We start from the raw sequence: 26,879 nt of genomic DNA, 5'->3' as shown, positions 1-26,879 counted from the left end.
GCAAATTAATTTGGTGTCCTCTCAAATCGCCCTGGCACCTCCTTGCTGAAGATACTTCAACTCAAGTAAGGTCCACAGAGATCCTGGAACTGGAGCTCCGAAAGGGAGAAAGGAGGAGCGTGTGCGTGTGTATTCTTTACGTCATAACACGCTTCTGCTCTGCTGGTATTTCTCATGCATTGAAATCACAGAAATATCACCTAAGTCATTTTACCTGTGAATATTCATTCATTTTCTCAACTGATTTATCTTCTGGGGGTGCTGGAGCCTATTCCAGCTGACACGGCCACGAGGCGGGGGAATTGGTGGCCAGCCAATCGCAGGGGCACAAGGAGACAAACAACCATTCACGCTCATACTCATACCTAGGGGCAATTTAGTGTCCAATCAGCCTACCATGCATGTCTTTAGACATGTACCCGGAGAAAACCCACACAGGCCCAGGGAGAATATGCAAACTCCACGTAGATGGACAAACCTGGATTTGAACCCTAGATCCCCAGAACTGTGAACAATAACTGGTAATAACCTGTGCACAGATTTTATAGAAATACTCAACATTTTTAAGCAACTTGTGTATTTTCATGCTTTTTAAATGTTCACAACATCAACAACACACTGATACCACTCAAATTTCCCGAATTCGGGATGAAATAAAGTTCTAATCTAATCTAACATTTTTTCTTTAATCATTGAGCACATGTCGAGCTAGTATGCAAAAAAAACTAAAATTATTCCCTGTTTCAGCTCATTTAACAAATATGTCCATTGAAGTAATCTTGGGAGAAAAAGGTGTGACATACTAGAGTGTTTGATCTATTAGTGTGACATACTAGAGTGTTTGATTTATTAGTGTGACATGCTAGAGTGTTTGATTTATTAACGATTGCATGTAAAGAAGCTATGACGAGTTTGGATTGAATGTGTCTATCGGTGTTCGATTGGTGACCCTTGGATCCACATGGCAAGTGTGGGGCATGTTAAAGTAGATCGGTATTCGATTATTGATGTCTTAGCAAGTAGCTTGAGGCACGGGAGGTGTGCTGAATCATTACAGTAAAAGTTGGATTGAAGTAACAACAACATCTCGCTGTTCTGATTATTTCCCCCTGTGTGTCAAGGTATGCTGTTTGTTGTAAAGGCTGTTTGAGTTTGGGGTTTGTAATATACACTGTTTAGCGTGTGAGAAAAGAGATAATGGTTATTAATGTTTATTTACGTTTGAATTACGGGCGTGAATGTGAGAGTCTCGGTCACGCACATGGAATAGCATTTAGCACGCTACCTTCGGCCACCATTATCGTTGACAGTGTCTATAACGGTCATAGAAAGGATTTTATATTATTGATATTGCATTGTTTGCCCTGTTGAATAATAGTAGGACTACTACAAGTTGTAAAAGGAAAAGATATAACAAGTTATGACCGTGTGTTGAACGAGTGTGTGTGTGCATTGGGTTTTGGGTTCTAACGTGTTGATAATGTATATATATGGGTTTAATTGTATGTTATGGGTTTTTGTGTTAATTATTACAGTAAAAGTTGGATTGAAGTAACAACAACATCTCGCTGTTCTGATTATTTCCCCCTGTGTGTCAAGATCGAATGCAGGGTGTAACATTTTGGAGGCACCGCTAGGATTGCTGTTCAGATGTCCAGTGTCCAAGACCTGCTCACTGAATTCTGAGCCAGCTAAATCCCCCCACAAAACCAGGCCGATGGCAGTGAGAGGAGGTGTTGCTGTTTAAGAAGAACTGGAAGTTGGCGGTTGAGTACTTGTCATCTGAGGCCTACGAGATCATCAGATGGACAGTAAAGACGTGCCAGTTCAGAGTTCACTCCTGTACAGTCAACAGAGCTCCTAGATCGTCAACAAAATGGAACAGTTACTCGAAGAGGTGGTAGGAACATTGAACAACCTGACGGAAAATAACCTACTGGAAATATGTGATTTTCTTAACATATTAAGAAGTGTTAAACGGAAATCGCGTCTATCATTAGTGGCTCACATTGTAAAGTACCTAGAAAGAGAAGAACTAGAGGAAGTAGAGGATGAAGGCATGTCTGAATTGTTGAAACTGAAAGAGAAAATATCAGATATGAAGCATGAAGTCAAAATAGATGAAAACGAAAAGCAAGGATCAAGATTGGAAGAGACTCCAATAACTTTGCCCCAGCTACCAGATGCTGCGGACCCTCAAGGGGGTGTGTCTCCCCAGCCCCAGCCAAGCTCATACTGGCGCAAGGACTTCAAAATTGCTGGCCAGATAGGTGAACCAGGCCAAAGGGACAAGCTGACATTCTCCAGCCTTGTTCATCAAATTGAAAATGGACTGAATAAGGGTTACCTAGATGTGGAAATTATTGATGCAGTTATCAGAGCTATCTCCCCCAGTTTGCAGCTACGTAATTATTTGGAAGAGAAACCTAACCTCACTCTTCCCACACTCAAATGCATCCTACGCACTCACTTTCAGGAGAGGAGTGCTTCCGACCTCTATAAGCAGTTAGCTTCAGAAGTGCAGCAGATCAAAGAGACTCCTCAAAGTTTCTTAATGTGAGTCTTGGGTCTTAGGCAGAAGGTACTGTTTGCATCTCGAGAATCAGAATCAGGACTCCAGTATGACCCAAGTTTAGTCCAGCGTATGTGCTTGCACACAATACTCACTGGTCTCCAGAGTGACAGTGTGAGGGTAGATATGCAGCCTCTCTTGCTGGACTGTAAGACTTCAGATGAACTGTTACTAGAGCGGTTAAATATAGCCTGTGCTAATGAAGTGGAAAGGAGAAATAAAAAGAAGTTTAGTACCCCACAGGCAGCGACACATGTTAGCAAGGTGCAGTCAGAAGAACTACGACCTACCAATTGCCCTGTAGAAGAAAAACCAAAAGTGTCCCCTGAGGTACGAGCGGAGTTGACTGAACTTAAGGCAAGTGTTGCTTCTCTTAAAGATCTCAGTGCAGAAATAGCTCAGATAAAGGAGATACTACAGCAGTCTACATTTCAGCCTCAGTCCTACCTCCCACCTTCAGTTAGAAGACCAGTTAGGAAGCCCCAGCCACCTTTTGCAAAACAAAATTACTACAGCAAGCCCCCAGCACCCCCCTGGAACACTAGCCGCCCTGCTTATGTCCCAAGAAGGTGTTGTGCTTGTCAGCAGGGAGGGCGAGATGTGAAGTGCACACATTGTTATCGGTGTGGTAGTGGAGAACATTTCCAAGCTGGATGTAAAATCCGAGGAGGCAGACCACTAAAAGAAGAGACTATAGCAGAGCTAACTCGGGAAAGGGAAGGTGTGGTTCGTGTGCTTTGTGGCACACCCAGTCCACTGGCCATCGTCAATCCTCCCAGCATGCAACAGCAGCAGGTGGGAACTCAGCAACACCTGATGGTGGAACCTGCCGATTCAAAGGCAAAGATCAGACGACTTAGACAAGAGCTAGAAGAGAGGAATGAACAACTGCTGGACAACAGACACCAGCAGGAAAACATGGAGGAAGAAATAAAGAGGCTCCAGCAGGAGAATTTGAGGCTGCTCGTAGACGCCCGTGCAGCCCGCGCCTATCGCGATGAACTGGATGCGCTGAGAGAACGCGCAATCAAAGCTGACAAGCTGGAGTTATACAAGGCCAAAGTGGAGAAAGGGAGACAAGGGATGGAGGAGGCGTACACCATTGCCACCGTGAGTGTACGAAAAGCTGCAGAACGAGGTAAAAAGCACTATGACACCAAAGTGAGGAGCTCCGTGCTACAACCAGGAGAGCGCATCCTGATAAAAAACCTGACACCAGAAGGAGGAAAAATTGACAAGAGTATGGAGAGAAATAAACAGCAGCCGGTATCTCATCTTCAAGAGACAGACCAAGACAGTGGTTACGAAGATGACTTTCACTACGAGCCCCTCCAGGTGCTAAATGAGAGAGATGCCCAAGGGATGGAGTCTAAGCACAGGCCACTGCCAGCGAATCAGAGACTCGAAGTGAAGGGCCCTGTTTCCGGACCAGTACAAGCAGAAGAGGACTATCAGCTGGAGGACCTGCCTGGTGAGGGAACAAATCTGGCTGTTGAAGATCCTCGTGATGATCATTTATCAGAGACCTCTCCGCCAACCACTGTGAATGAACCTGAGGCGTTGACTTATGAACGGCCAAGAAGGGAGAGACATCCACCACGACGAACGACCTATGATCAGCTTGGTGTCCCCTCCTGTTATAGTACTCAGTCACCACATCAGCTGCTACCTCCTTACCCTGCACCAGGAGTGGTTCCTTGGTTAGTACACCTGCAGCCATATTACATTCAACCACCCTTTATGTATGGACTCCAACAGGCTTGAGCCTACAAGGGTGGCATGTATTATGCGAACATGGACTGTTACGACTGTGATTACAGTTTCCATCCAGTGAACGTGGACCGTACGAGTTGTGGATTATATTTGAACTGTGGCCCTTGCCGCCTGGAGTTTTCATGAGTATCAGTTTACAGAAGAGGATGTGAAATGACAAGTTCGCTAGACTGTTCAGCATAACAACCAACAAGGGGAAGATATTTGGAATATACTGATGTCGGGACGACATTTGTTTTTGTGGGGGAGAGTGTGACATACTAGAGTGTTTGATCTATTAGTGTGACATACTAGAGTGTTTGATTTATTAGTGTGACATGCTAGAGTGTTTGATTTATTAACGATTGCATGTAAAGAAGCTATGACGAGTTTGGATTGAATGTGTCTATCGGTGTTCGATTGGTGACCCTTGGATCCACATGGCAAGTGTGGGGCATGTTAAAGTAGATCGGTATTCGATTATTGATGTCTTAGCAAGTAGCTTGAGGCACGGGAGGTGTGCTGAATCATTACAGTAAAAGTTGGATTGAAGTAACAACAACATCTCGCTGTTCTGATTATTTCCCCCTGTGTGTCAAGGTATGCTGTTTGTTGTAAAGGCTGTTTGAGTTTGGGGTTTGTAATATACACTGTTTAGCGTGTGAGAAAAGAGATAATGGTTATTAATGTTTATTTACGTTTGAATTACGGGCGTGAATGTGAGAGTCTCGGTCACGCACATGGAATAGCATTTAGCACGCTACCTTCGGCCACCATTATCGTTGACAGTGTCTATAACGGTCATAGAAAGGATTTTATATTATTGATATTGCATTGTTTGCCCTGTTGAATAATAGTAGGACTACTACAAGTTGTAAAAGGAAAAGATATAACAAGTTATGACCGTGTGTTGAACGAGTGTGTGTGTGCATTGGGTTTTGGGTTCTAAAGTGTTGATAATATATATATTTATATATATATAGGTGTAATTGTACATTATGTTTTGGGTTCTAACGTGTTGATAATGTATATATATGGGTTTAATTGTATGTTATGGGTTTTTGTGTTAATTATTACAGTAAAAGTTGGATTGAAGTAACAACAACATCTCGCTGTTCTGATTATTTCCCCCTGTGTGTCAAGATCGAATGCAGGGTGTAACAAAGGCAAGACATTATAAGAATAAAATCAGTACATCACTTATTTTTACATCACATGAACCGGAAGTTGTTTGGGGTCAGCTATTTTTTTTAATTTATTTTTTGATTGGTGTTGATAAAACTTTGATTAGAATAGCCTGGTATATTAAATATAGGTGCTAGTTTTAAATTGCATGTTTTTTAGCAGGTGGTGTGCCTTGATTTGGGCAATGCAAAAAGTGTGACACAGTGTTGGAATTATGATTAATACCCTTAAATCATTATTAGTAATATTTAATTAAAATTGGAAGACATCTTTCACATATCTGGTTACAACTTGCAAGGAGGTACACTTGTGACGTCGTCCCGTCCACAAGGCATTCTCGTTGGCAGTATCTGATTCATTGTATTTAATCGCGACAAACGGAAAACATCGTTATGTAATCAAAACAATTGTCTTAGACAGTAGAATAACACCCTAGAACAGGGGTGTCAAACATACGGCCCGCGGGCCGGAACTGGCCCCCAAGGAGGTTCGATCAGGCCCGCAGGATAATTTGAAAGTGGAAAAAAATGCATAAAAGACATGGAATTAATATTTTTAATTCGCTGCAATTCATGGATTATCCGCTAAGGCGCGCACTCTTTCCATCAGAGTAGAAGACAAGCCGCATCACTGAGACAGACTGAAAACAGCAGCAACTCCATAAATTTTCAGTATGTATTGTATGTGTATGTATGTTTCATGTATGAAGTTTACAGATTTACAGGACAGGCGAACACTTTCTTCATTACACATTTAAAATCACTCTCTTTAGTTTGTAAGGTGCACGCAGGGATTACATTTAGATTTTATATGCGTATGTGTAAGTGGTTTAAAAATTCCTTTCTTTAAAAGTCTCATTTAATCTTAAAGTGCATGACTATATTTTTCAGTACCAATTAAAGTTTTGTGCCTTTGTACAATCAGTGGGATCAGTTGCAATGCATATTTGTGAATGATAAAAGTCAATTGCACATTTGTCTAAGGAAATATGAGGTGTTTCATGAAATGTTTTGTAAAAGGATAGTTCATTCAATTTCAATATTTTCCTAGTGTTCTTGTGCCTCTTTACACCAAATTAAAGGAAAGACATGATATTTTGGTTATTTATAGCAGAGCATGGTATAATTTTAATGGTCCGGCGCACTTGACATCTCCCTAGGCCGTATGTGGCCCACGATGCGAAATGAGTTTGACACCCCTGGTATATAGTAAGGCTTTTTTTCTTTAAAAAACGACATAGTATAGTAAGGCTTTTTTTCTTAAAAAACGACATAGTATAGTAAGGCTTTTTTTCCTAAAAAACGACATAGTATAGTAAGGCTTTTTTCCTAAAAAACTACATAGTATAGTAAGGTTTTTTTCCTAAAAAACGACATAGTGTATATAGTAAGGCTTTTTTTCTTTAAAAAAAACGACATAGTATAGTAAGGCTTTTTTTCTTAAAATACGACATAGTATATAGTAAGGCTTTATAATTTGTAAAAAATGATCATGTATAGTAAGGCTTTTTATTTTTTTTAAATGACCATGCAAAGTAAGGCTTTTTATATTTAAAAAAAACCGAACACACTCTTTTCCAGCATCAAGACTACAAAAATGGCGACTATAGTACGTCATCTTCCAAACATGGTCATGAGTCGGGAGGACAAATCACCTCCTATGGGCGTGGTTACGCCCATTGGTAACGCAGGTGCTTAAATTATGCACCTGCGCAGCATCTCGCCCCATTTGCACAGCCATTTCCATGCCGTCGGTCGAACGACTAGCACCCAAACGAGGTAAGCCCTAGACTAGAGCAATTTACTGGCCTATGTGCATTTTTAACACCCTACCGGGAGATTTTTTTAGGAATCAATTGAGCCAAAACGCCAACAAATCTGTTAGTTTATTGCCAGGTCGAACACACCGTCGACATTTGAAGTATGGGCTCCTTGGCATGTCACTAGCTAGCTTAGCATTAGCCTCACGACATTTGACTTCAAAAGTATTTTGTCCGTATTCTCTCCATTATTGAGTCGTGGGGGAAGACTTCATTTTATCAAACAAAGCCGAGATATCAACGGTCAGTTTGCCAGGTGAAGGTGTGTTGAATGTAATGATAGTTTTCACTGCGATTGCTAAACTCCCTTTTCCAATTTGTAATTCTGTTTTAAACAAAAATCATTGATACCAAAATGGTTAAGCCGACTTTCCTAGTTTTTAACATCAGTCTGTATATTGAATCGCTTTGTCTGGAAAGGGGAAATTAGCACCGAGCACTCACTAACTTATTTTCATTCGTTATCTTGATCATTTACTTTAAGATTTCTCTTTCCTGTAATAATTGTTTGCACTTCCCAAATAGCTTGGTTAAATCAAGATGAAGCTGTTCCCGTGTGTCCAGAACCATGCACACCCTTGAGGGGAGAGGAGACTGGGCCAAGGTATCAAGGTAATACTAATGACCAAAAAAAACCACCTAAACACATCTGTTGAATCTCCAGTCTCTGTATATGATAACTTTTGCTCTATTTTTTTGCATGCACCAGGTCCATGGTGATGTCCAGACCCTGGAGGACCAGGTGATCTTCCCAGGTTGCCCTTTTGAAGATGATGCATCGTCTCTGAACTCTGCTTTGAGGTTAATACCGTATTTTCACGCCTATTTGGCGCATCGTTTCTTACGCCGCAGTGTCAGTAACGAGTGCTATTTCTGTATTTTAGACACACAAAGCACGCATATGTATTTCATATGGATTAAGATCGAAATGCGATAGCGCTGGCTACCGGAAGCAGCTTATTTCCGGGTTATATTGTAATGTATCCAAGTCAAAACATTCCAATCTCACATTATTTCATTGACTAAAGTTGCAATTTACTAACCCCCTCTTATTTTAGAGGTGATGTCCCGATCCCTAAGGTGAGGATTTCTTTTTTTTTTTTCAATCAGAAATTTCAATAAAAGAGATTTGAGTGTTATTTGTCTTTGTTAAAACACTTGGAGGAAAAAAGACCCAAGACCCTCAATGGTCTTTTTTTTTTTGGTGTTTATTCTACAGGTGGAGAATACCAGCTACGCCAAGCAATGTGATCCTAAGTGTGCAAATGTATTTCTTTGAATAAAAATTCTAAAATGTCATGTTGCTTGCATTCCTTTGCTAGTTCTATGAAGAAAAATACATGAGTAAATTTCAGAGGTTTTATTTTCCCACAAAATGGGGTAATTGAGAAATTCACATAGGTGTTCCAGCATTTAAAGAGGAGGTGGTGTTTCCATTGATGACACTCTTCTTGGCACTGGATGGAATTCTGGGGAGAAAAAAAAGAGGGTTAAAGCACAATAGATTAAGTCCAACATTAAAAAAAATAGACTGGGGGCCAGTTAGGTCAAAAGATTTGACCAAAAAACAATAATACTAAGTTAGGTTTTACCAACATCAGAAGGACCCACCTCTCTTTTCAGATGTGGTGGGAGATATGGAAAACATACTGGATAGGGGCCCTCAAGATGTTGGTGTCAAAGGCTGTGCCACACTCCAAAGTCACCTTTCTTTAGCGTTGATTTGGTAAACTTGGGTGGACCTTGAAGAGAAGCAAAATAGAGTATTTTTAGTACACATGACATGAAAATAATAAATCAAATAACCTGAAAAACAGGTCTTACGTCATACACGACTTCTTTGGTCTTGTAGATTTGGACAGCTTCCACCATCTCCGTGGCTTTAAACTTCTGCAAAACACCACAGCATGATTATGCCATTGCTTATTTAACCATTTTGATGCACAAATGACTCCCATTCAATGAAAAAAATAAAATACGTCTCACAAAGCTCTTAGACGGAGGAAAAATGGTTGTTTAAACGAGTCAAAAATGACCCCTGCGCTACGGTTGAATGAATGTCTCGCTTAGGTTTTGTCAAAACCACAATTAAAAATCAAAAGGTCCAAGCCCTGAAGTCTTCCTTTAGGAAAGGGAAGGGCAAAGGTATATACGTATTCTAGAAGTGTACTGTTTATTCCTTACACCTCCACTTGATGGCTCTAGTGTGAGTGTGAGTTACCCACACAGGATCTTGCTATTAAAAATCAACGCCAACCCAGTTAGTGTCTTCATTCAAAATTGGAGTGTATCATGATGCTAAACAAGCTAATTTAGGAAAGCCGTGAACACTGGTCGCTGATATCTAAACATTACTGTGACAACTAAATTTCCCGAATACGGGATGAATAAAGTTATCCAATCCAATTACACGGGTAGAGGAATTAGAAGCTATTAAAAAAAGACTCACTTTGCCGACAAACTGCTCCTTTTTGGCCGTTATGGCCACATTCTTGATGTTTCCCAGCAGTCTGTCCTCGTTGAGGGACTGAAACACACAATGGAAGGGTTTCTTTTTAAACATTAAGAGCAATAGGTGACGCAATGTAGCCAACTTGCTAGCAAACATTTGTGTTTGCATCCACGTCGGGGCTACATCACGCCAATGAAGCACGTTCCCGTCAAAAAGCACTATTGAAATGAGAACTGGGGCTACGAAATCCCCAAAAGACAAAGTACCGAACGCGCTGCATTGTCCTGGAAGAAGTTTGTCGGGTCTTTCTTCGGGAAATCGTCAATTCTGAGCAGCTCAGCAGTCCAACGCGCCCAGCCTCCGGCTCATCTGGCGGCGTGGCGGCGGGTCTTTTGAACTCTGACCACAGCCACGCCTCGGCCACGCCTATTACACATAGACACAAAAAAAGAGATCGTTTTCATCATAGAGTGCATTAGTCAGGGGGCTGGGGCTGCAAATACTTTTGGGTTGGGCATTAATACTTCAAAACAAATACATTGTTTTCATAATAACGTACTGTAAATACTTTTTGGTTGGGCTTTAATACTTTAAGATACAATATTGCACATTATGAACATTGCGGTGACATGCACTTCAGTGTTTGTTTTTGACTTCTAAGGTTACATACTTGGATATGCTTTTTCAATTGGGATTCATTTGGCTAAAGCAGGGTGTCAAACATACGGCCCGCGGGCCGGAACCGGCCCCCAAGGAGGTTCGATCAGGCCCGCAGGATAATTTGAAAGTGGAAAAAAAATGCATAAAAGACATGGAATTAATATTTTTAATTCGCTGCAATTCATGGATTATCCGCTAAGGGGCGCACTCTTTCCATCAGAGTAGAAGACAAGCCGCATCACTGAGACAGACTGAAAACAGCAGCAACTCCATAAATTTTCAGTATGTATTGTATGTGTATGTATGTTTCATGTATGAAGTTTACAGATTTACAGGACAGGCGAACACTTTCTTCATTACACATTTAAAATCACTCTCCTTAGTTTGTAAGGTGCACGCAGGGATTACATTTAGATTTTATATGCGTATGTGTAAGTGGTTTAAAAAGTCCTTTCCTTAAAAGTCTCATTTAATCTTAAAGTGCATGACTATATTTTTCAGTACCAATTAAAGTTTTGTGCCTTTGTACAATCAGTGGGATCAGTTGCAATGCATATTTGTGAATGATAAAAGTCAATTGCACATTTGTCTAAGGAAATATGAGGTGTTTCATGAAATGTTTTGAAAAAGGATAGTTCATTCAATTTCAATATTTTCCTAATGTTCTTGTGCTTCTTTACACCAAAACAAAGGAAAGACATGATATTTGGGTTATTTATGGCAGAGCATGGTATAATTTTAATGGTCCGGCCCACTTGACATCTCCCTAGGCCGTATGTGGCCCACGATGCCAAATGAGTTTGACACCCCTGCCCTAGAAGGTTAGAAAAACAACTGTGTAAGAATTGCAGAAGTAAGCATAAAAGTTGAACAAGCCAAAACAACGGTGTAAGGAATTGCATAATATTTTCATTATAAGGTAAACAAAGCATTCTAAGGTAAACCAAGCAGCCGTATTTTCAAACAATAATGCTATTATCGCCATCTGCGGCCAGAGTCCCGTCCAAAAACAGGTTGTGTCTTGCCGAAAAGCGCACAGTCCTGAAAACAATGTGTCCTCGAGCTGTGGGGCCTTGAGCGACGATGGGGGGGAAAAAGTGTCCGTGGTCCCAACATAAATCATGAATTAATTTATAGCCTTATTACTTATTAAAAATGCTTACAAAACATATAGAAACATCCCAAAATAAATCCAACACACAGTTAAACGGTTGTAAAACACTGGTCTATTTTCCTTGACAAAAACCTGTAACATTCACTGAAACACTTCCATCTGATTTTAAAGTGCTTAATAAAATCTTAGTTTTTGGGTTCTTGTTATATATTTTTGTGAACTCTTGTTTTTTAAGGGTTGCAACCCTACTGAGCATAAAGCGGTTCAAAAAATGAATGAATATAAATGAAAGCATACTGAAAATACTGAAAAAATAACAATGTGAGATAGAATGTGTTTTTAATGGAGTATACTGCACCCTGACTCTGTTCCTGATAACTCTTCTGTACAGTTTCCAGGATTTCTGCATATTAAGCAAAAACTATGTATAAATCACTCATAGTGGGAGTGTTATGTGGCCCACTTGTACGCCTATTCATTTTCTAAACCGCATACTTTTCAGGAAATATACAGTAAGATAAAAAATATGGCATAAAACATCTTAGACAATTCGTTTTAGTCTGTTTGATTAACAGTATTTTCTATCCAAAAGATTTCACACCTATGACTAATTTATACCACCAGATGGCAATAAAATTCTTACGGAGGGTCATTATCTACTTGAACGACTTCTGAAGTACAGCAATTATGGCAGCGTTTGTATTCTAGTACTTCAGGGTTTTCTCACTAAGCAAAAAGGTCATCATTAACCACCCCACAATGCACCTGTACTCAGGCTGGAAGGAGCTGGGATAGGCCTGATTTGAAGCGAAAGAGTAGGAAGAATATGGGAATAAAATTTATGTGATACACGCTTAGCAATGGAACGGTCCGAAAGTTATTATATGTAGAGTAGTTGTGTGCATTTTAATTTTGGAAGAGAAAAAAAACTATGAACAAATGTTGAATGAGCATTTCATAGTTGAATTGGTTTATTAAATCAAACACCTGTTGAAAATATTTTACTCTGTAAGAATTTTATAAGTTAGACATTTTTGTTCCTACAATTATATATCTGCATATTTTAGCCATAGTAATATGACTGATAAGTCATATTACTACGGCTAAAATATGCAGATATTTTTTCATAACTGCATCAACACAAATGACAGTAGTCAGTGTTGAGTAGTGTGCAGCATCCAGAAACTTTGAAGTCCACCTGAAACTTTTGCTTGTTGAGTCCTAATGTTCATAGTATGCAGACCTATTTGGAACTGCTTCCTGGTCGAGGTGGTCCCGTCTTGTCTTTGCGCTCAGCGCCTTTGACCACGCTAAGCGGCTTGTGTAGGGATGAACTCGCCTTCTGCGTCACATCATGTTCAATCTTGTTCCTAATGGCAACTTCCAGATCCTTAGAGAAGACATGAAATACTGATAACTTCATCACTGAATCATTCATAACAGAGCTGTGCCAATGTTGTACATCAATACAAACATTTAATGTCATTTACTCCAATACGTATACCGTATTTTCTGGACTATAAGTCGCACCAGCCAAAAAAAGCATAATTAATAAGGAAAAAAAAAACATAAGTCACACAGGAGTATAAGTCGCATTTTTGGGGGAAATGTATTTGATAAAATTCAATACCAAAAACATACATATCATCTAGAAAGGCAATTTAAAATTAAAATAAAATAGAGAACAACAGGCTGAATTAGTGTACGGTATACTAAGGTTACATGACTGGTAATGTCAGTAACAACGTAACATATTAAGTTATTCGGATAACTCTAGAAACACAGGCCTAGAGCGCCATCTTGCGGTTTAGTGTGAAAATAAAAAGTGAAATGATATAATAATGTGTTAAGAATTTCACGCATTAGTCGCACCAGAGTATAAGTCGCACCCCCGGCCAAACTATGAAAAAAAATGTGATTCATAATCTGAAAAATACGGTATGTATGTAATTGTTGGTCCAAAGTTATAAACAACAATGGCATCGCAATAGCCTCAAAAAATTGGTGTGTATTTGACCACACAGGCGATGCAAAGAATAGAGGCTCATGTTTGCTTTTGTAAAACATCTTACCTTTTTTAGCTTCTGTTGTTGGATCACTTTAGACTTTTTGGGTGCAATGATCCTTCCTTTGATAAAAAACATATATATCATTACTTTTTTTCTGAACGGTTGTCACCATATAATACTCAGTGTTCTTGAAGAAAAGAGTGGAGTATAAAATTACCAACAAAATTTTTTAAATGAGGAGTGGCCTAGTGTTAGAGTAGTTAGCAAATCCACTTCACAGTGCGAGAGTTCAATTCTCGGTGGGTTCTGACTTAACTATGTGAAGGGTGCATGTTAAACATGGGCGTGCGTGGGTTTTTTCCAGGTACTCTGGTTTCCTCCCACATCGCCAAACCATGCATGGTAGATTGGTTGACCACTCCAAAATGGTTTTTTGTCTCATTGTGCCCTGTGATGGCTGGCAACTAATTCAGGGTGTCCCCCGCATGGTGACCGAAGTCAGCTGGGATAGGCTCCAGCACCCCTCATCCTCCCGTGCAACTCTTGTGAGAATAAGTGGTTCCGAAAATGAAGCTTTTATTGAAATAGGTTTGTTGTTTTAAATAATACTAGTTTTATTTTCTTTTAAAATCCCTTCTTACGAATTTTATCGTTATAAGCATGTTATAGTTTCTTTTTTTTTAAAGACCAATATCTAAGGAAACTGGGATTGTGTATTATCATAGGTGACGTCCAAAGCTTTTAAGAGAAACTAACCATGAAGACCCCATACATCTCTGTTCACAGGTTTAAAGAATATATCTATATTTTCTTTTTTTATGTTTGGGCGTGTAATCAGTGGACAGTCAGTGTAAACAGAGGCACAACGAAGCCACGTGATTTTGCTGTTTCAAACCACTGATTGATTCCACGTTTTGTTTTTCGTCTAAATTTTCAAACTGTGAAAGATGCCAATCGTACCTCCTTTCTTCGGTCCCTTTTGCTTGTTTTGTTGTTGTTTTTTCGCGGTACCAGGACGCTGGACTTTAAACTTCTGCGAACCTTGCGGCATGTTGGCTAACAGGAAGCGTGAATCTCATTTGTTTTCTACCAACGTGATCCAGTTTTCCCTATACCGCCACCCATTGACCATTATGGCACATAACACCATGAGAGCATGATAAAAACAAGCGTTTTCACTGCGATTGTATCATTGTATTCATTTTATTCTTGTGAGAAAAGATTGAAACTGATTGCATTGTATCCATTTACATATTAGAAAACAGAATGGGAAAAAAGTGAACATAACAAAATTAGACAAAAACCCTCTAATGCATAAACAGAAGTTTATTATAGAAATCCCTGAAGTGAGACCCAATGTAACATCCCAAGCCTACAAGGTTAATTGAAAAACCATGAGTGTTGTCACAAATAATTGTCATGTTGAGCTCAATACACAGTGGTTGAAAATTATGTTGTATTCTTCTGTTCTCTTCGGTTTGCTTCGTCAACTTTGCAACAGAATGCATTTAAGTCGAGGCCAACTTGGGGTTTTTCCGGGTGCTCCGATTTCCTCCAACATTCCAAAGACATGCATGGTGGGCTGATTGGACACTCTGGAATAAAGGTGAGTTGATGTAAAATATTAAGTAAAAATGTGACTCAATATTTGGTAACATTAGTGTACTGACAAATAATGTTTCATAGCATCAAGACCACAAAACTCACGACTATTCTGTCATCTTCAAAACATGGATATTGAGGTGGGAGGACAAACCAACTCATGGAGCGCGGTAAGCAACACCATCTTTTCCACATTCAATATGGCGGGTCAATAAGGGCGTGGTTCCGCCTATTGTCGACGCAGCTGCGTAAATTAAGCACATGCGCAGTGTCTCGTCCTTTAGAACAGCTTTTCCGGACGATTAGCACGACGAGGTAAGGCGTAAAGCAATTTACTGCCCAGAGTGCATTTTTATCACGCTACCGGTATATATTTTTTAGGAATCAATTGAGCCTGATGGTCCACCACTGGTGTACATACCTATATATATCAGTGGCTGTCCCTGCATTTTCTAGTAGCGCCTTCTATCGGAATCAATCCAACCCTAATTTTATGGCTATAAAACCTCTACTGCAGCTTGGTAGCTCTGGCTAGTCCACTCTATCACTAGCCAATCACAGTTGGTGAAAGCAATTACGTATCCCTACGCCTGCGAGAAGGCCTTGGTGTCACCAATTTGAATTCTGATTGGTTGAAGCAACAGTATTATCGACGCTTGTTTAATGCAGCAGAGCCTGCAGAATTGATTGTGAAGGCCTTGAGGCAGATTTCTGATCCTGGCAACAAATAATGGCTGAATTGTGATTGGTTCAATGCTTCAATATGAAAACACACATCTGGAAGCAGTGCAATGAAAGGGAGCTGACAGACAATTTGGAATTATTTAATAAGTATTCATGGACAAAATATAATTAACACCAGTCTGTGATTCAGATATTTTTTGGGGCCAGCAGAGACCTTGCAGGCCCTGACGGTCCACCACTGCTTTACTCTCATGAGTGCAATATACAATTAACATGGTGCGTGTGGTTTGAAAAAAAGAATGGCTACATATATACTTTCAGTGGAATATTTGACAAGTAATATTGTATCATAAGGGCCTATTAAAATGTTGACCTTTTTCAAAATGATGCATACAGGCTAATAAATGAAAGATTTGAAAGGCAATCCCACCTAAGTATCTACACAGACAAAAAAGAAAATGTTAATATAACATTTTGATGCCAACATGTTTCATTTGAATTATCTAAACCAGGAGTGTTTTTTTCCTTCTACAATGTATGTACATACTACCAACAAGGACACACATGTATGTGCAAGTGGACAGCAGTACTTTCAGAAACCATCGGTAGTTAGAATCCTAACTTTTATATGAAACCCAGTCTGATTTATAGGGATGTCTTTTTATCCCGAAAATGCCCCTCAATCAACACTCAGAATTTGTCTCCAACTCAATTGAAGGTTTAGAATCCATTGAGCACCCACAGAAAGAAAAATAAGCATCTGTAAATTATGCACAGCATGACAACTGTGAGATTGGAGTAATAATAAGAAAAATACAGAAAGTAATAATGGTAACTAAATGAATGTTTGACTCCCTGCAATGTATTCATCTTGTGTATGTGTGTGCAAGAGCGTGGCTGTTTTGGTTGTTTAGTGTGTGTGTGTGTGTGTGTGTGTGTGTGTGTTTTCCAAATCAAAATTGAATTACAACATAACTGTGTGTGTGTGTGTGATAGTTAAATTACTAGTGTTCTTGAGTGTCTGAAAGTAAGGTGCAGTGGCGCCAAAGGGCCAACAGGTGGGGATCTAGAGGGCAGTGAGGCGGCCAGTGAGGGCTGCCTGGAGCTCTGAAGGGAGGAATAACCCCAACTCTGTGATGATGCCTCCTGTGATGAGCTGGTGGGGAGTCACGTCGAATGCTGGGTTCCACACCTCAATACCTGCAGATTCATAGTCGATGGGACAGCAGACAAATTGAAGAGAAAGGCGGTGATAAGAAATTTTCAATGTGCAAACAAATCAAACAGACAAATCTAAATAACAGACAAGCACAACCCAAAGAATTGGTGGGATGAACTGAACCGCCAGTGTTCTGTACTTCAAACGGCATTACTGAAGGTTAACAATGTAATGATTACCTGAGTGAGTATTCATTTATGCCTGCTGCTTAAAATTGTGGTGGTAATTTACAGTGCATTGCGCTACATTATACTTTACCGCAGTGTTTCCCAACCACTGTGCCACGTTAGAGATGGTCAGGTGTGCCGCAGGAAATCATGCATTTTAATGTTCTGAGAGAAAAATCTTAATATGAGAATAAAATTAAACTATTACAAGATTAAAATCAGGGCGGCCCGATGGAACAAGTGGTTAGCGCATCGGCCTCACAGCTCTGTGGTCCTGGGTTCAAATCCAGCTCGTGTCCATCTGTGTGGAATTTGCATGGGTTTCCTCCGGGTACTCCGGTTTCCTCCCACATTCCAAAAACATGCATGGTAGGCTGATTGGACACTCCAAATTGCCCCTAGGTATGGGTGTGAGCGTGCATGGTTGTCCTTTGTCTCCTTGTGCCCTGCGGCTGGCCACCGATTCAGGGTGTCCCCCGCCTCTGGCCCGGAGACAGCTGGGATTCGCTCCAGCACCCCCCACGACCCTAATGAGGATAAAGCGGTTCAGAAAATGAGATGAGAGATATATAGTACAGACGCTCCCCTACTTACGAACATTCGACCTACGAACAACGGTACATACGAACATGTCTGCAAATTGCGTTTATGTCGAAAAATGTTCGTAAGTTCAATTCTGTATTGCGCGCCTTTTTCCGAGTAGTGCTTCTTTCCGCCGCTAATACCGACGCCTGGCGCTGTGAGCGCTCAGCTCACCCAGCATCTACCTTCCTCTGCCCAGTTCGTTGCAATGCGGAAGTGCGTGAACGTATCTCCAGTGCGCAAAGAACCTTTTTCATTTGTATCATTAAATATCTCGTGCATCCATTATTGAATATTGTTGGTGAAAATCGAAAGGCTTCTATTGAGGGAGGTGCAAGGAAGAGGCAAGCCATTTCATTTGAAATGAGTGGCAATAATAACGAAGCTTGATGCACGTCAGAAAGTGTTGAGTGTTGCACGTGAATACAACTTGAATCGTTCGACCCTCAGTACCATTTATAAACATAAAGATCGAGCAGCAGGACCCAAATATTTAACGTTGCACAAAGTTTGCAAATCAATTGAATGATGCCATACAGTGCTACCGCATCATTTATGATGAAAAAAAGAAAACTGCAATCGTCATTAGATAGCTTCTTTCGGCCAGTTTCTAGTAAATCTTTCTCTCTCTCTCTAATGTATGTATACAGTACTGTATGTATTCTCTCCATGTTATTAAATGTTTTTTTCAGTACAAACCAATGCGTGTTACTTATACAAGCCTTAAACATACAAATGCACTTATATAAATCTTCAATCTACTTATATAGGCCTTAAACATAAATTATAATACAAAATATAGCAATGAGCAACTTACGAACAAATTCAACTTATGAACAATCGCTCGGAACCTAACTCGTTCGTAAGTAGGGGAGCGTCTGTACAACATAATGGTAGTCTGTCATATTGTATTACTAGACTAGGTAGCATGCCTGATAACTTTATTTTAAGTGAACAAGCTTGGCCATTCACAAAAACAATCAATCAATTACCCTTAAAAAATATGTATAGCAATATTCTGTGTATTCATTTCACTGCATTTTTGCAAAACAAAAAAGGAGACGTCAAAGCTGACAGCAAACTAAAGACACTTGAAGTATGAAGTATTGTAATATTGATATTCATTTTCTCCTTTACATACAAGTGTAGTTTGCTCAAAGTTGTGAGTTCACAGTTGTAGGTATTGTATTTACAGTACAGTTTTTGAAGACAATGTGACACGAGCGTTCACTTTTGCAACGTTAAGGTCTTTTGTGCGGTCGGAAGCTTAAAGTGAGCAAAGCGGCTACCAGGCAAACCAAGTTTTAGTTGAGTCATACTAAAACTAAAATTTCAAATGACCTGAATTATGTGAGGATGAGCTCACACATTGACATGCACAAGTAGCTTTTACTTACCAGAAGCAGCAATTGGGACTCCATTTATACTGGTCAGTTCCTCAGGCGGACGAACTTCGATTATGATATCCCTGCCACTTTCCAGGCTCAGGTCACATGACGTGCTCGGAGCCGCCACATAGAAAGGAATCCCATGATGCTTGGCAGCAATGGCTAGCTGGTATGTTCCCACTTTATTGGCTGTGTCCCCATTGGCAACCACTCTGTCTGCCCCTACCACCACAGCTGGGAGCGAAAGTCAATGGAAAAACAGGATTAACAGGAGACCGATGTGAAACGGAAATGAATGAGGAGAAAACAAAACCTGTGATGTTCATTTCTCTCATGGTGAGGGCTGCCATGCTGTCAGTGATGAGGGTAGCAGGAATTCCCTCTGCTACAGCTTCGTAGGCCGTGAGTCTAGACCCTTGGTTGTATGGTCTGGTCTCTGTGCAGTATACACGTTTCAGCTTCCCCATCCTGTGGAGGCTTCGCACAACTCCTGCACAGCCAGACTCATGCTTAGACTAACACCACGAGGGTCAAAATAGTCCCCTCTCACAATTAAGTCTTACCTAGTGCAGTCCCGTATCCAGCCGTGGCAAGTGACCCGGTGTTGCAGTGTGTGAGAATCGTCACTGAGTCCTTCGGGACACCTGAAAGGATATGCTGGGCACCAAAGTCACCGATCTTTTTGTTGTCATTGACGTCTCGCGCCAGCATGTCTTCAATCCAAGCTATTACACTATGGGGTCACAAAATGACAGTTTGTATGCAATTTACAAGCATGCATGTAAGAATATAAATGAGTTTGAAGAAAAAAATTACATAGGCAACCTTAGCAAAATGACAATGCCCATAAAGAAAGAAAATTCCACAACGATGAATTAAAATTACTTCTAACTGATGAGGCAGGAACTTGCCACAACACACGTTAAAAAACAACTTCTAAGCACAATGTCCTTTGAACAAGAGACTTCTGCTCTGTTTTTAATCACAAACAAAGCATGTACAAGAGGAGAATACTCCAACTACTCTGAAACTAAGAGTTTTTTAAGCTACTTCTCAGTTTCATGGTCTCTGAATAACAAAAAAGACGATTCTGAAAAGCATGTTTCCAAATCATATTAGGAATTTGAAAAAGAAACTGAATCATACATATAAACTGGAGAAGAGTGCATTTCTCCATTGGGTTCAACAATGTTTTTTTACAGTATTGACTGTAGGCTTGGATCTGCTTGAGGAGTGGTGTTACATAAAGCCAATGTGAAAGAGCAAAAGGAAATCACTAATTTAAACATTTTTAAAAAGACGTTTAAAATGTTTCTTTTATGAAGTTTACCCGGACAAATAACGCAAACTCTAGAACCCCTGACAATCTCCCTAAACTCCGGAAATCTAAAAAAATTGCCACTTTTTTTTTTAAAGCAAAGTACCAAATTTCCAATATAAATGCCTCAAAATTCACACCATCGCTAGAAAATTTGTACATATAAAGTACTGCTCTACTTACAAAAAATCCAAGTTACGAAACGAATTCTGGAACTAATTGATTTCATAAGTAGAAGTACCAATGTATTGTTCTTAGTCATCTGATTACCAAGGGTCAAATGACTTAGTCATAGGATGCTAAAAGTCTACTAAAGCTAAATGAAAATATTGAGAAGCATTTAGAAGTTCTTCATGAAAAGAAGAGCAGGTAGGCCATCATCAGACTACAAAAATAACACACAAAACTATCAAGACAGATGGCAAAAACTATAGGAGCTGCCAAATTTCCAATCTGCTAGATTTTAAGAGGAATGCACAGATAGGGTAAGGTTTAAAAGACAATAAAATGATAATAACTAAAAGCAAAATCTATTACCTGGTGTAATTTGCATGTCATACAAAAGTTGATTCTACACCGGAACTTTCATTTCCAAAATATCCTTGTGCAAAACAACCATATGGATATTAAAATCAAGTGTGTCATGGCATGCATGAGAATGGGCAATAAAAGTTTGCCCATGGGCTCACTAACCCTAGTAATAAAAGCACAACGTATGGATTAGACTTTTGGAAAATGAATTCTTAGACAGATGTAATTAAGAAGAATTTGTAGTACAATGCCGCAAAATAAAATACAATCCAAAACCAAACACTACCTGTCAGTCATTGCCTAGGTCACAGGTGTCAAAGAGCCGGCCCGGGGGCCAAATCTGGCCCGCCGCCTCATTTTGTGCGGCCCGAGAAAGTAAATGATGCCAACTTTCTGTTTTAGGATCAAATTCAAATGATTATATATATGTACATTATATTTCCTGATTTTCATTTTTTTAATCCATTTTTTTTCTTTTGTGTTTTTAGTTCAAAAAGCATTTTGTAAAATCTAAAAATAAATATACAAATATTTTCCGTTTTCCACTTTAAAAAAATATGTTTCTATTTGAAATAAAAAATAAGACATTTTCCATGACTAAGAAAAAAAAGCTCAAATAAACAGTTTTAGATCTATAAAAACATACTATTTAGGGCGTTTGATCCAGTTCTTTTAATCCAATTTAAAAAAATAGGAATCAAAATATTAGATCTAAAATGGTCCGGCCCACATGAAATGGCGTTGACGTTAATGCGGCCCGCGAACCAACCCGAGTTTGACACCCTTGGCCTAGGTGTATGATGTAGCTACTAAAAGGAAGGGGAAAAAAAATCGAGAAAGAAATGCTGATGTGTGACAATATTTAAGAGAAATTACTCAAATTCTGGGAAGAAATGATCAATCATTTAATCCAGTTTACAAAAAATGGGAGGATAAATTAAAGTGCCGTGTTCATATTGTTGTTCAGTATTTTTAATATGTGCATTTTTAAATGGTACAATTTAAAAAGTACAATTAATGGTGTCCTGCCACCAAGATAAGTTCAATTAAAAGTTATTTGTACCTTTCTCTCAGCTGTTCTGTGTTCTTCTCCATGCTCTCGTTCTCAGCAAACTCCATTAATTCGCGGGCAGCACGTCCCATGTTAACAGCCGTGGGCCTGGCCGACGTCAGGTGACATAAAGATTCTCGGATGAATGTCACCGGGTCATCGCCACCAGCCCCTGCTTTTAATTCCACAGCCAAACTCAAGCAACCTACAATGGCAATGGCTGGAGCACCCCGTACCTTGAAAAGAGAGGAGGTCGTTAAGTAGGACGAACAGCAACTGGAAATCTTCATTCATTCATTTTCTGAACCGCTTATCTTCAAAAGATTCGCATGGGGTGCTGGACCCTATCCCAGCTGACTTTGGGCACCAGGTGGGGCACACCTTGAACTGGTCGCGTGCGGTCGTTTGGTCGCCGGTCTTTTGGTCGCTGTCTTTTGGTCGCCGGTCTTTTGGTCGCCCGGACCCAAACAACGGGCGACCAAAAGACCGGCGACAAAACAAGGTAAAACAACACGGTCTACGCATCAATAAAAGCCAACAATGGCCCTGAGCAGTTTCACTGAGTGGACGTGTGAGTTTATTAGAGTTTGTATGTACATGAGTTGTCCCCTTAGGAAGGGACGTCAGTCAGGGTCTTAAGTTCTCCAACAAAACACAATAAAAGTACGGGAAATTTGGAGCTTTTCTTTAGCCTAATAATTAATAGGGCATTAAGTATGACTAAATAATAATTTGCAGTTTGTATTTAGGGAATTTGAGCAACGATTTAAATGGTAATCATCAATAACCTTCCGGGCGACCAAACGACCGAGTACTGAACTGGTGGCCAGTCAATCGCAAGGCATAACGAGACGGTCGACCATTCACGCACGCACTCTTACCTAGGAGCAATTTAAAGTGTTCAACCAGCTTACCCTGCATGGTTTTGGGATGTGGAAGGAAACCAGAGTACTTATAGAAAACCCACACAAGCCCGGGGAAAACATGCAAACTCCACACAGGGGGTCTGGACCAGAGATCCAACCCTCGATCCCAGAACTGTGAGGCCAAAGCGCTGACCACTCCTCCGCCAGGCCGCCAAATGGAAATTTAACTAAGCAAAATACAGTCCAGCATTTGTGTTTTTGCCGAACAAGCATTGAACTCAATTTAATTGTGACTGCAAATTTATATTTCCCATTGAAATTAGCTGAAATTCATTTAATCTATTGCAGCCCTCGATAACAGGTTATTTTTCCGTGTTTTTAACAACAACAAAAGTGTTATGTGTATAAGAACGAAGAGACAATATAAAATATTTAGAAAAGTGCAGTTGCTATCTTATGTTTGAATATGAAACTGTGCACTTCAGTTTAGTGGCAACAATCCATAGCCTGATTCCAGGATCAAACAGATTTAGAATTTTGTGCTACAGTATCTGCTTGTAAGACTTCTAATTTAATATGTTTGATTGTTTGTCTTGTCCAATAACTGCCTGACATTGTACCGCTGACTATTATTATTTCCACTTCAATCTTGTGGCGGCATATCTGCAGCTCCCCAAGCCATTTTTTTGGCACTCACTTTATTCCTTTTGCCTTGTCCCACTAGGAATCGCCACAGTGTGAGATTTTTTTCCTTTTCTAGCAATAACTATCCTCTGCATATGCCTTTCTTATACTGTACAACTTACTATCATGGTGTACATAATTTAATCATATATACATTTCATCGATTCCTGACATGATGTCAGTTTGTGTTTATACAGGAGTCACATTGAGTGGGGAAAAGGGATTAATAAATGTGGTTCTTTGTTGAGTCTTATTCTGTATGTGAATATATATCATTATTATATAAATTCACTATTACACTTTTTGCTGGTGGTGGCCTTTGGGATTCTTTTATTCTTCCGAAAATGTGCGCCTAGCCTCAAAAACGTTTGAAATAAATTTAATGTATCTAGCAGTAAACTTAAAAATAGCAGAACAACATTATTCTTGATAGTTCTGTACAGTAATGCTCAAAATTTGCAGTACAGTGAAGTCAAAATACATATCCATTTCAGTGGTGATTGTATATTAAAATGTTTTTGTTTCCCAGACATACAGGAATGTGATATAAGTACAAAAAACACCTGTGTTGGAAATTTGAAGAAAAAAAAAAGAATATTTATCTTAAAAATAATACAGATACAATACATGTTTATAGATTATTCAGTGGTGAGCTTCATTATAGAATGTTATATGTCAGTATGAATGTGGGAAATGTATGACAGGCAAGGACGTGTCCGATTTCACCAATAGCTATACCTGCTAGATCGGTGGTTAAGAATCTAACCCTGTGATACGAAAACTCACTATTTCACATCTATGTATCAAACAATCTCCATCACCCTGTTATATTGTGCACTCCATGGTATGCACTTCAAAGAAAAAAATGCAAAAGGTGACTCCTAACACAAAAGAATTGTAAATTGGGGCACTTGTAATCCAAACTTTCTTCTGTATGTTACTTTTGATCATTCCTGTCACCTAACACAGCGGTCCCCAAACTTTTTCTCACCGCGGACCGGTAAAGTCCTTCCTATTTTTCGTGGACCGGCGTATGCAGAGTGTGACAACTTAAGACAGAAGTGTGGAGGTGGAGGGGGCTGTATGTTCCACGGACGACGTCCATGACGGCAAAAAATAAGTCCCAAGCATAAGAGCAAAAATGTATTATTATTATTATAACAACTTTTCTCATTTCAAGTAGGAGGCCGAGATTGAAAATATTTATTTCTCTGACAAACCAGTACCAGGTGGCTCGCGGACCCCTGATCTAACAGACGGCGAGGAAAAAGTTTGAGATCATTGCTTGGAAATCAGTGAAGTGGTTAGTCATTTCTCTCTAATGTTAAGCTACATCATCGTGACATCACTGATTTGCTTCCCGCACAATTCTTCATGCTGACACAACCTCACATCACACTTGTAACTGCCGCATGAGTAAAACTGGGAAAAAAGGCAGTGGAGCATCTTTGGATGCTTTCCTCCAATTGATAAACAAATCCACCAGCAAGTCCACATCTTATGTTCATCTATGTCCTTCACGTTTTGAATGATAAAATGCATTGGGAATGTCACTGAGTGTAGCACAGGACAAAAACACGAACAAAAACCATGGAAAGGGTCATTAATAATTCATCAATAAACGCTCCAAGAGGAGAAAGGAGGGGTCCGCTTGAAGGGTGGCAGTATTTGAACAGATTGTCTCGCTTGCACTAAAAGATTAGTAATCTATACATTAAGGATTTTTGGGTAGTGAGGGGGGGCTGCATGGAAAACAAAAACAAAACAAACCCCCAAAAATCTGGGCCGAGGATAGCTCCAGCAGGGCCACACATGGCTGTACCGGGAGCACAAAGGAGTCGACGGCACAGGCGCGCATGCACGACGGAGGAAGACGCACATGTAGCCGGCGTGTATGGAGGGAGGGTACCGGAGCTTTACCTTCATGGACTTGATGGCCTCGTAGGCGTCCTGCACCGAGCGGATGTCATCGTAGACCGTCTGTTGAGGCAGCAGCAGCTGGTTGAGGATCTGCAGAGCCCCGGCACGGTAGCGGATCGCTTCCAGCGTCATGACCGACACAACGAGGCGGGATGATGGGGAGGAGAACAGTACGGACGGGCGGGCGGTTGTCTGGCGCACACACACATACAATTTGACACACGCACACCTGAGCACTTTAAGATCCCCTTGAGCCACTAAGCGGAGCCAGGGAGCCGGCTAGTAGAAATACCAACAACGTTGGAGAAGGTTTTTAGTGATGAAAAGAAGGAAGGGTAGACAGGCAGGAGAGCTTCACCTACACTGACAGGCAGGCAGACACGGAACCACGTGTCCACGATACAGGAAGTGCCTGGCTCTTTAGCCACGCCCATCGGACTCTCTCTCCAATGTGATCCCGCCTCTCGTTGTGCCCCTGCCCCATCCCCCCATTCTCTTCTCTTTCAGCCCCTTTGTAAGGGGGGATTTCACATTCAAAGCAGTTATTAGCATAACACCAAAGCTCCCGTCTCCCCCGACAATTGCGAGCAGTTTTTTCCAACAACTGTTTCTATTTTTGATCGATCGTACAGTTTATCATTGTTCTGGGTTGCAGTGATTTTCATTATTGTTTTGGGAGAAAAAAATATCTCTTCTACTAAGAGTGAACCCATGCAGTTTTTCAACATACATACTATTAAGACAAGGCACAAGAGTGAATACACTACCACCAAAATGTCTGTGAATAGGCTACGCGTGCTTGTAATTAACCTTTTGCCATCTAGTTGAAGAGAATCATCCCCCCCCCATCCATATACAGCTCTGGTATAGATAAGGATTTGTAGTAACCTCTCTTCTGACCAATTAGGAGATTTGTTTTCATCCAGTAATAGTGTATGTGTTACCAGTCATAACCATTTTTCCTCAAGCATCATGTCATACAAATGTACAAAAATGGGTCATTTTACTCACTTTTGCAGTGTATATAGCCATATAGATCTTTAAAAAAATAATAGCACTCAAGACAATCATAGCAATATAAACACATCATGTACAGAGCCAAGATTTTATACACGCACATAGAATATAAAAAATGCTCTCCATGTGGGGGCATCACATGGTGTTTTATTTTAACTCAATTAAGCACAGAAACTGATTACTTTTTTTAAGTGTTTATACTCAAGTTTTATCTTATTTTATTATTTAAAATAGTAATTGACGGATTAAAACAATTGTGCTCCGGCATCCCCCGCGACCCTAGTGAG

At 40.1% G+C, this 26,879-nt stretch overlaps 2 protein-coding genes and 2 long non-coding RNA genes across 8 annotated transcripts; 1 reads left to right on the top strand and 3 right to left on the bottom strand.

Moving 5' to 3' along the window:
• The first annotated feature begins 7,183 nt into the window (after nucleotides 1-7,183).
• On the top strand, nucleotides 7,184-8,627 carry LOC144077021 (uncharacterized). Of its 3 annotated transcripts, XR_013300858.1 has the most exons (6): nucleotides 7,184-7,287; nucleotides 7,854-7,940; nucleotides 8,038-8,129; nucleotides 8,213-8,303; nucleotides 8,389-8,408; nucleotides 8,548-8,627. It is a non-coding gene; the product is annotated as an uncharacterized LOC144077021 (long non-coding RNA). The 3 variants fall into 3 exon arrangements; XR_013300857.1 differs by having other exon boundaries at nucleotides 8,389-8,627; XR_013300859.1 differs by having other exon boundaries at nucleotides 7,226-7,590; nucleotides 8,389-8,627.
• Nucleotides 8,628-8,685: 58 nt separating this feature from the next.
• On the bottom strand, nucleotides 8,686-10,152 carry LOC144077020 (uncharacterized). 2 transcript variants are annotated; one of them, XR_013300856.1, is made up of 5 exons: nucleotides 10,047-10,152; nucleotides 9,778-9,855; nucleotides 9,153-9,218; nucleotides 8,940-9,070; nucleotides 8,686-8,797 (listed from the first exon to the last, which is right to left on the bottom strand). It is a non-coding gene; the product is annotated as an uncharacterized LOC144077020 (long non-coding RNA). The 2 variants fall into 2 exon arrangements; XR_013300855.1 differs by having other exon boundaries at nucleotides 8,774-8,797; nucleotides 8,921-9,070.
• Nucleotides 10,153-12,501: 2,349 nt separating this feature from the next.
• c7h19orf53 (chromosome 7 C19orf53 homolog) lies at nucleotides 12,502-14,682 on the bottom strand. 2 transcript variants are annotated; one of them, XR_013300841.1, is made up of 4 exons: nucleotides 14,524-14,682; nucleotides 13,627-13,682; nucleotides 12,691-12,944; nucleotides 12,502-12,614 (listed from the first exon to the last, which is right to left on the bottom strand). XR_013300841.1 is itself a non-coding variant. In XM_077604391.1 (3 exons), the coding sequence occupies exons 1-3, from the start codon at nucleotides 14,612-14,614 to the stop codon at nucleotides 12,798-12,800; spliced, it is 294 nt and encodes a 97-aa protein (XP_077460517.1). In that variant the 5' UTR covers nucleotides 14,615-14,682; the 3' UTR covers nucleotides 12,502-12,797. The 2 variants fall into 2 exon arrangements, 1 of the variants encoding a protein (XP_077460517.1); XM_077604391.1 differs by having other exon boundaries at nucleotides 12,502-12,944.
• Nucleotides 14,683-15,973: 1,291 nt separating this feature from the next.
• Nucleotides 15,974-25,980, bottom strand: mri1 (methylthioribose-1-phosphate isomerase 1). The gene is made up of 6 exons (XM_077606239.1): nucleotides 25,576-25,980; nucleotides 22,118-22,341; nucleotides 19,769-19,938; nucleotides 19,519-19,695; nucleotides 19,215-19,439; nucleotides 15,974-17,049 (listed from the first exon to the last, which is right to left on the bottom strand). Exons 1-6 carry the CDS (start codon nucleotides 25,705-25,707, stop codon nucleotides 16,916-16,918), a joined length of 1,062 nt encoding a protein of 353 aa, XP_077462365.1. The 5' UTR covers nucleotides 25,708-25,980; the 3' UTR covers nucleotides 15,974-16,915.
• Between the last annotated feature and the right edge of the window lie 899 nt (nucleotides 25,981-26,879).

The sequence above is a fragment of the Stigmatopora argus genome, chromosome 7, assembly GCF_051989625.1.
Source record: "Stigmatopora argus isolate UIUO_Sarg chromosome 7, RoL_Sarg_1.0, whole genome shotgun sequence".
Lineage (NCBI taxonomy): Eukaryota > Metazoa > Chordata > Actinopteri > Syngnathiformes > Syngnathidae > Stigmatopora > Stigmatopora argus.
The sequence above is the reverse complement of the archived record's forward strand: the minus strand, read 5'-3'. Positions and strand labels throughout refer to the sequence as shown.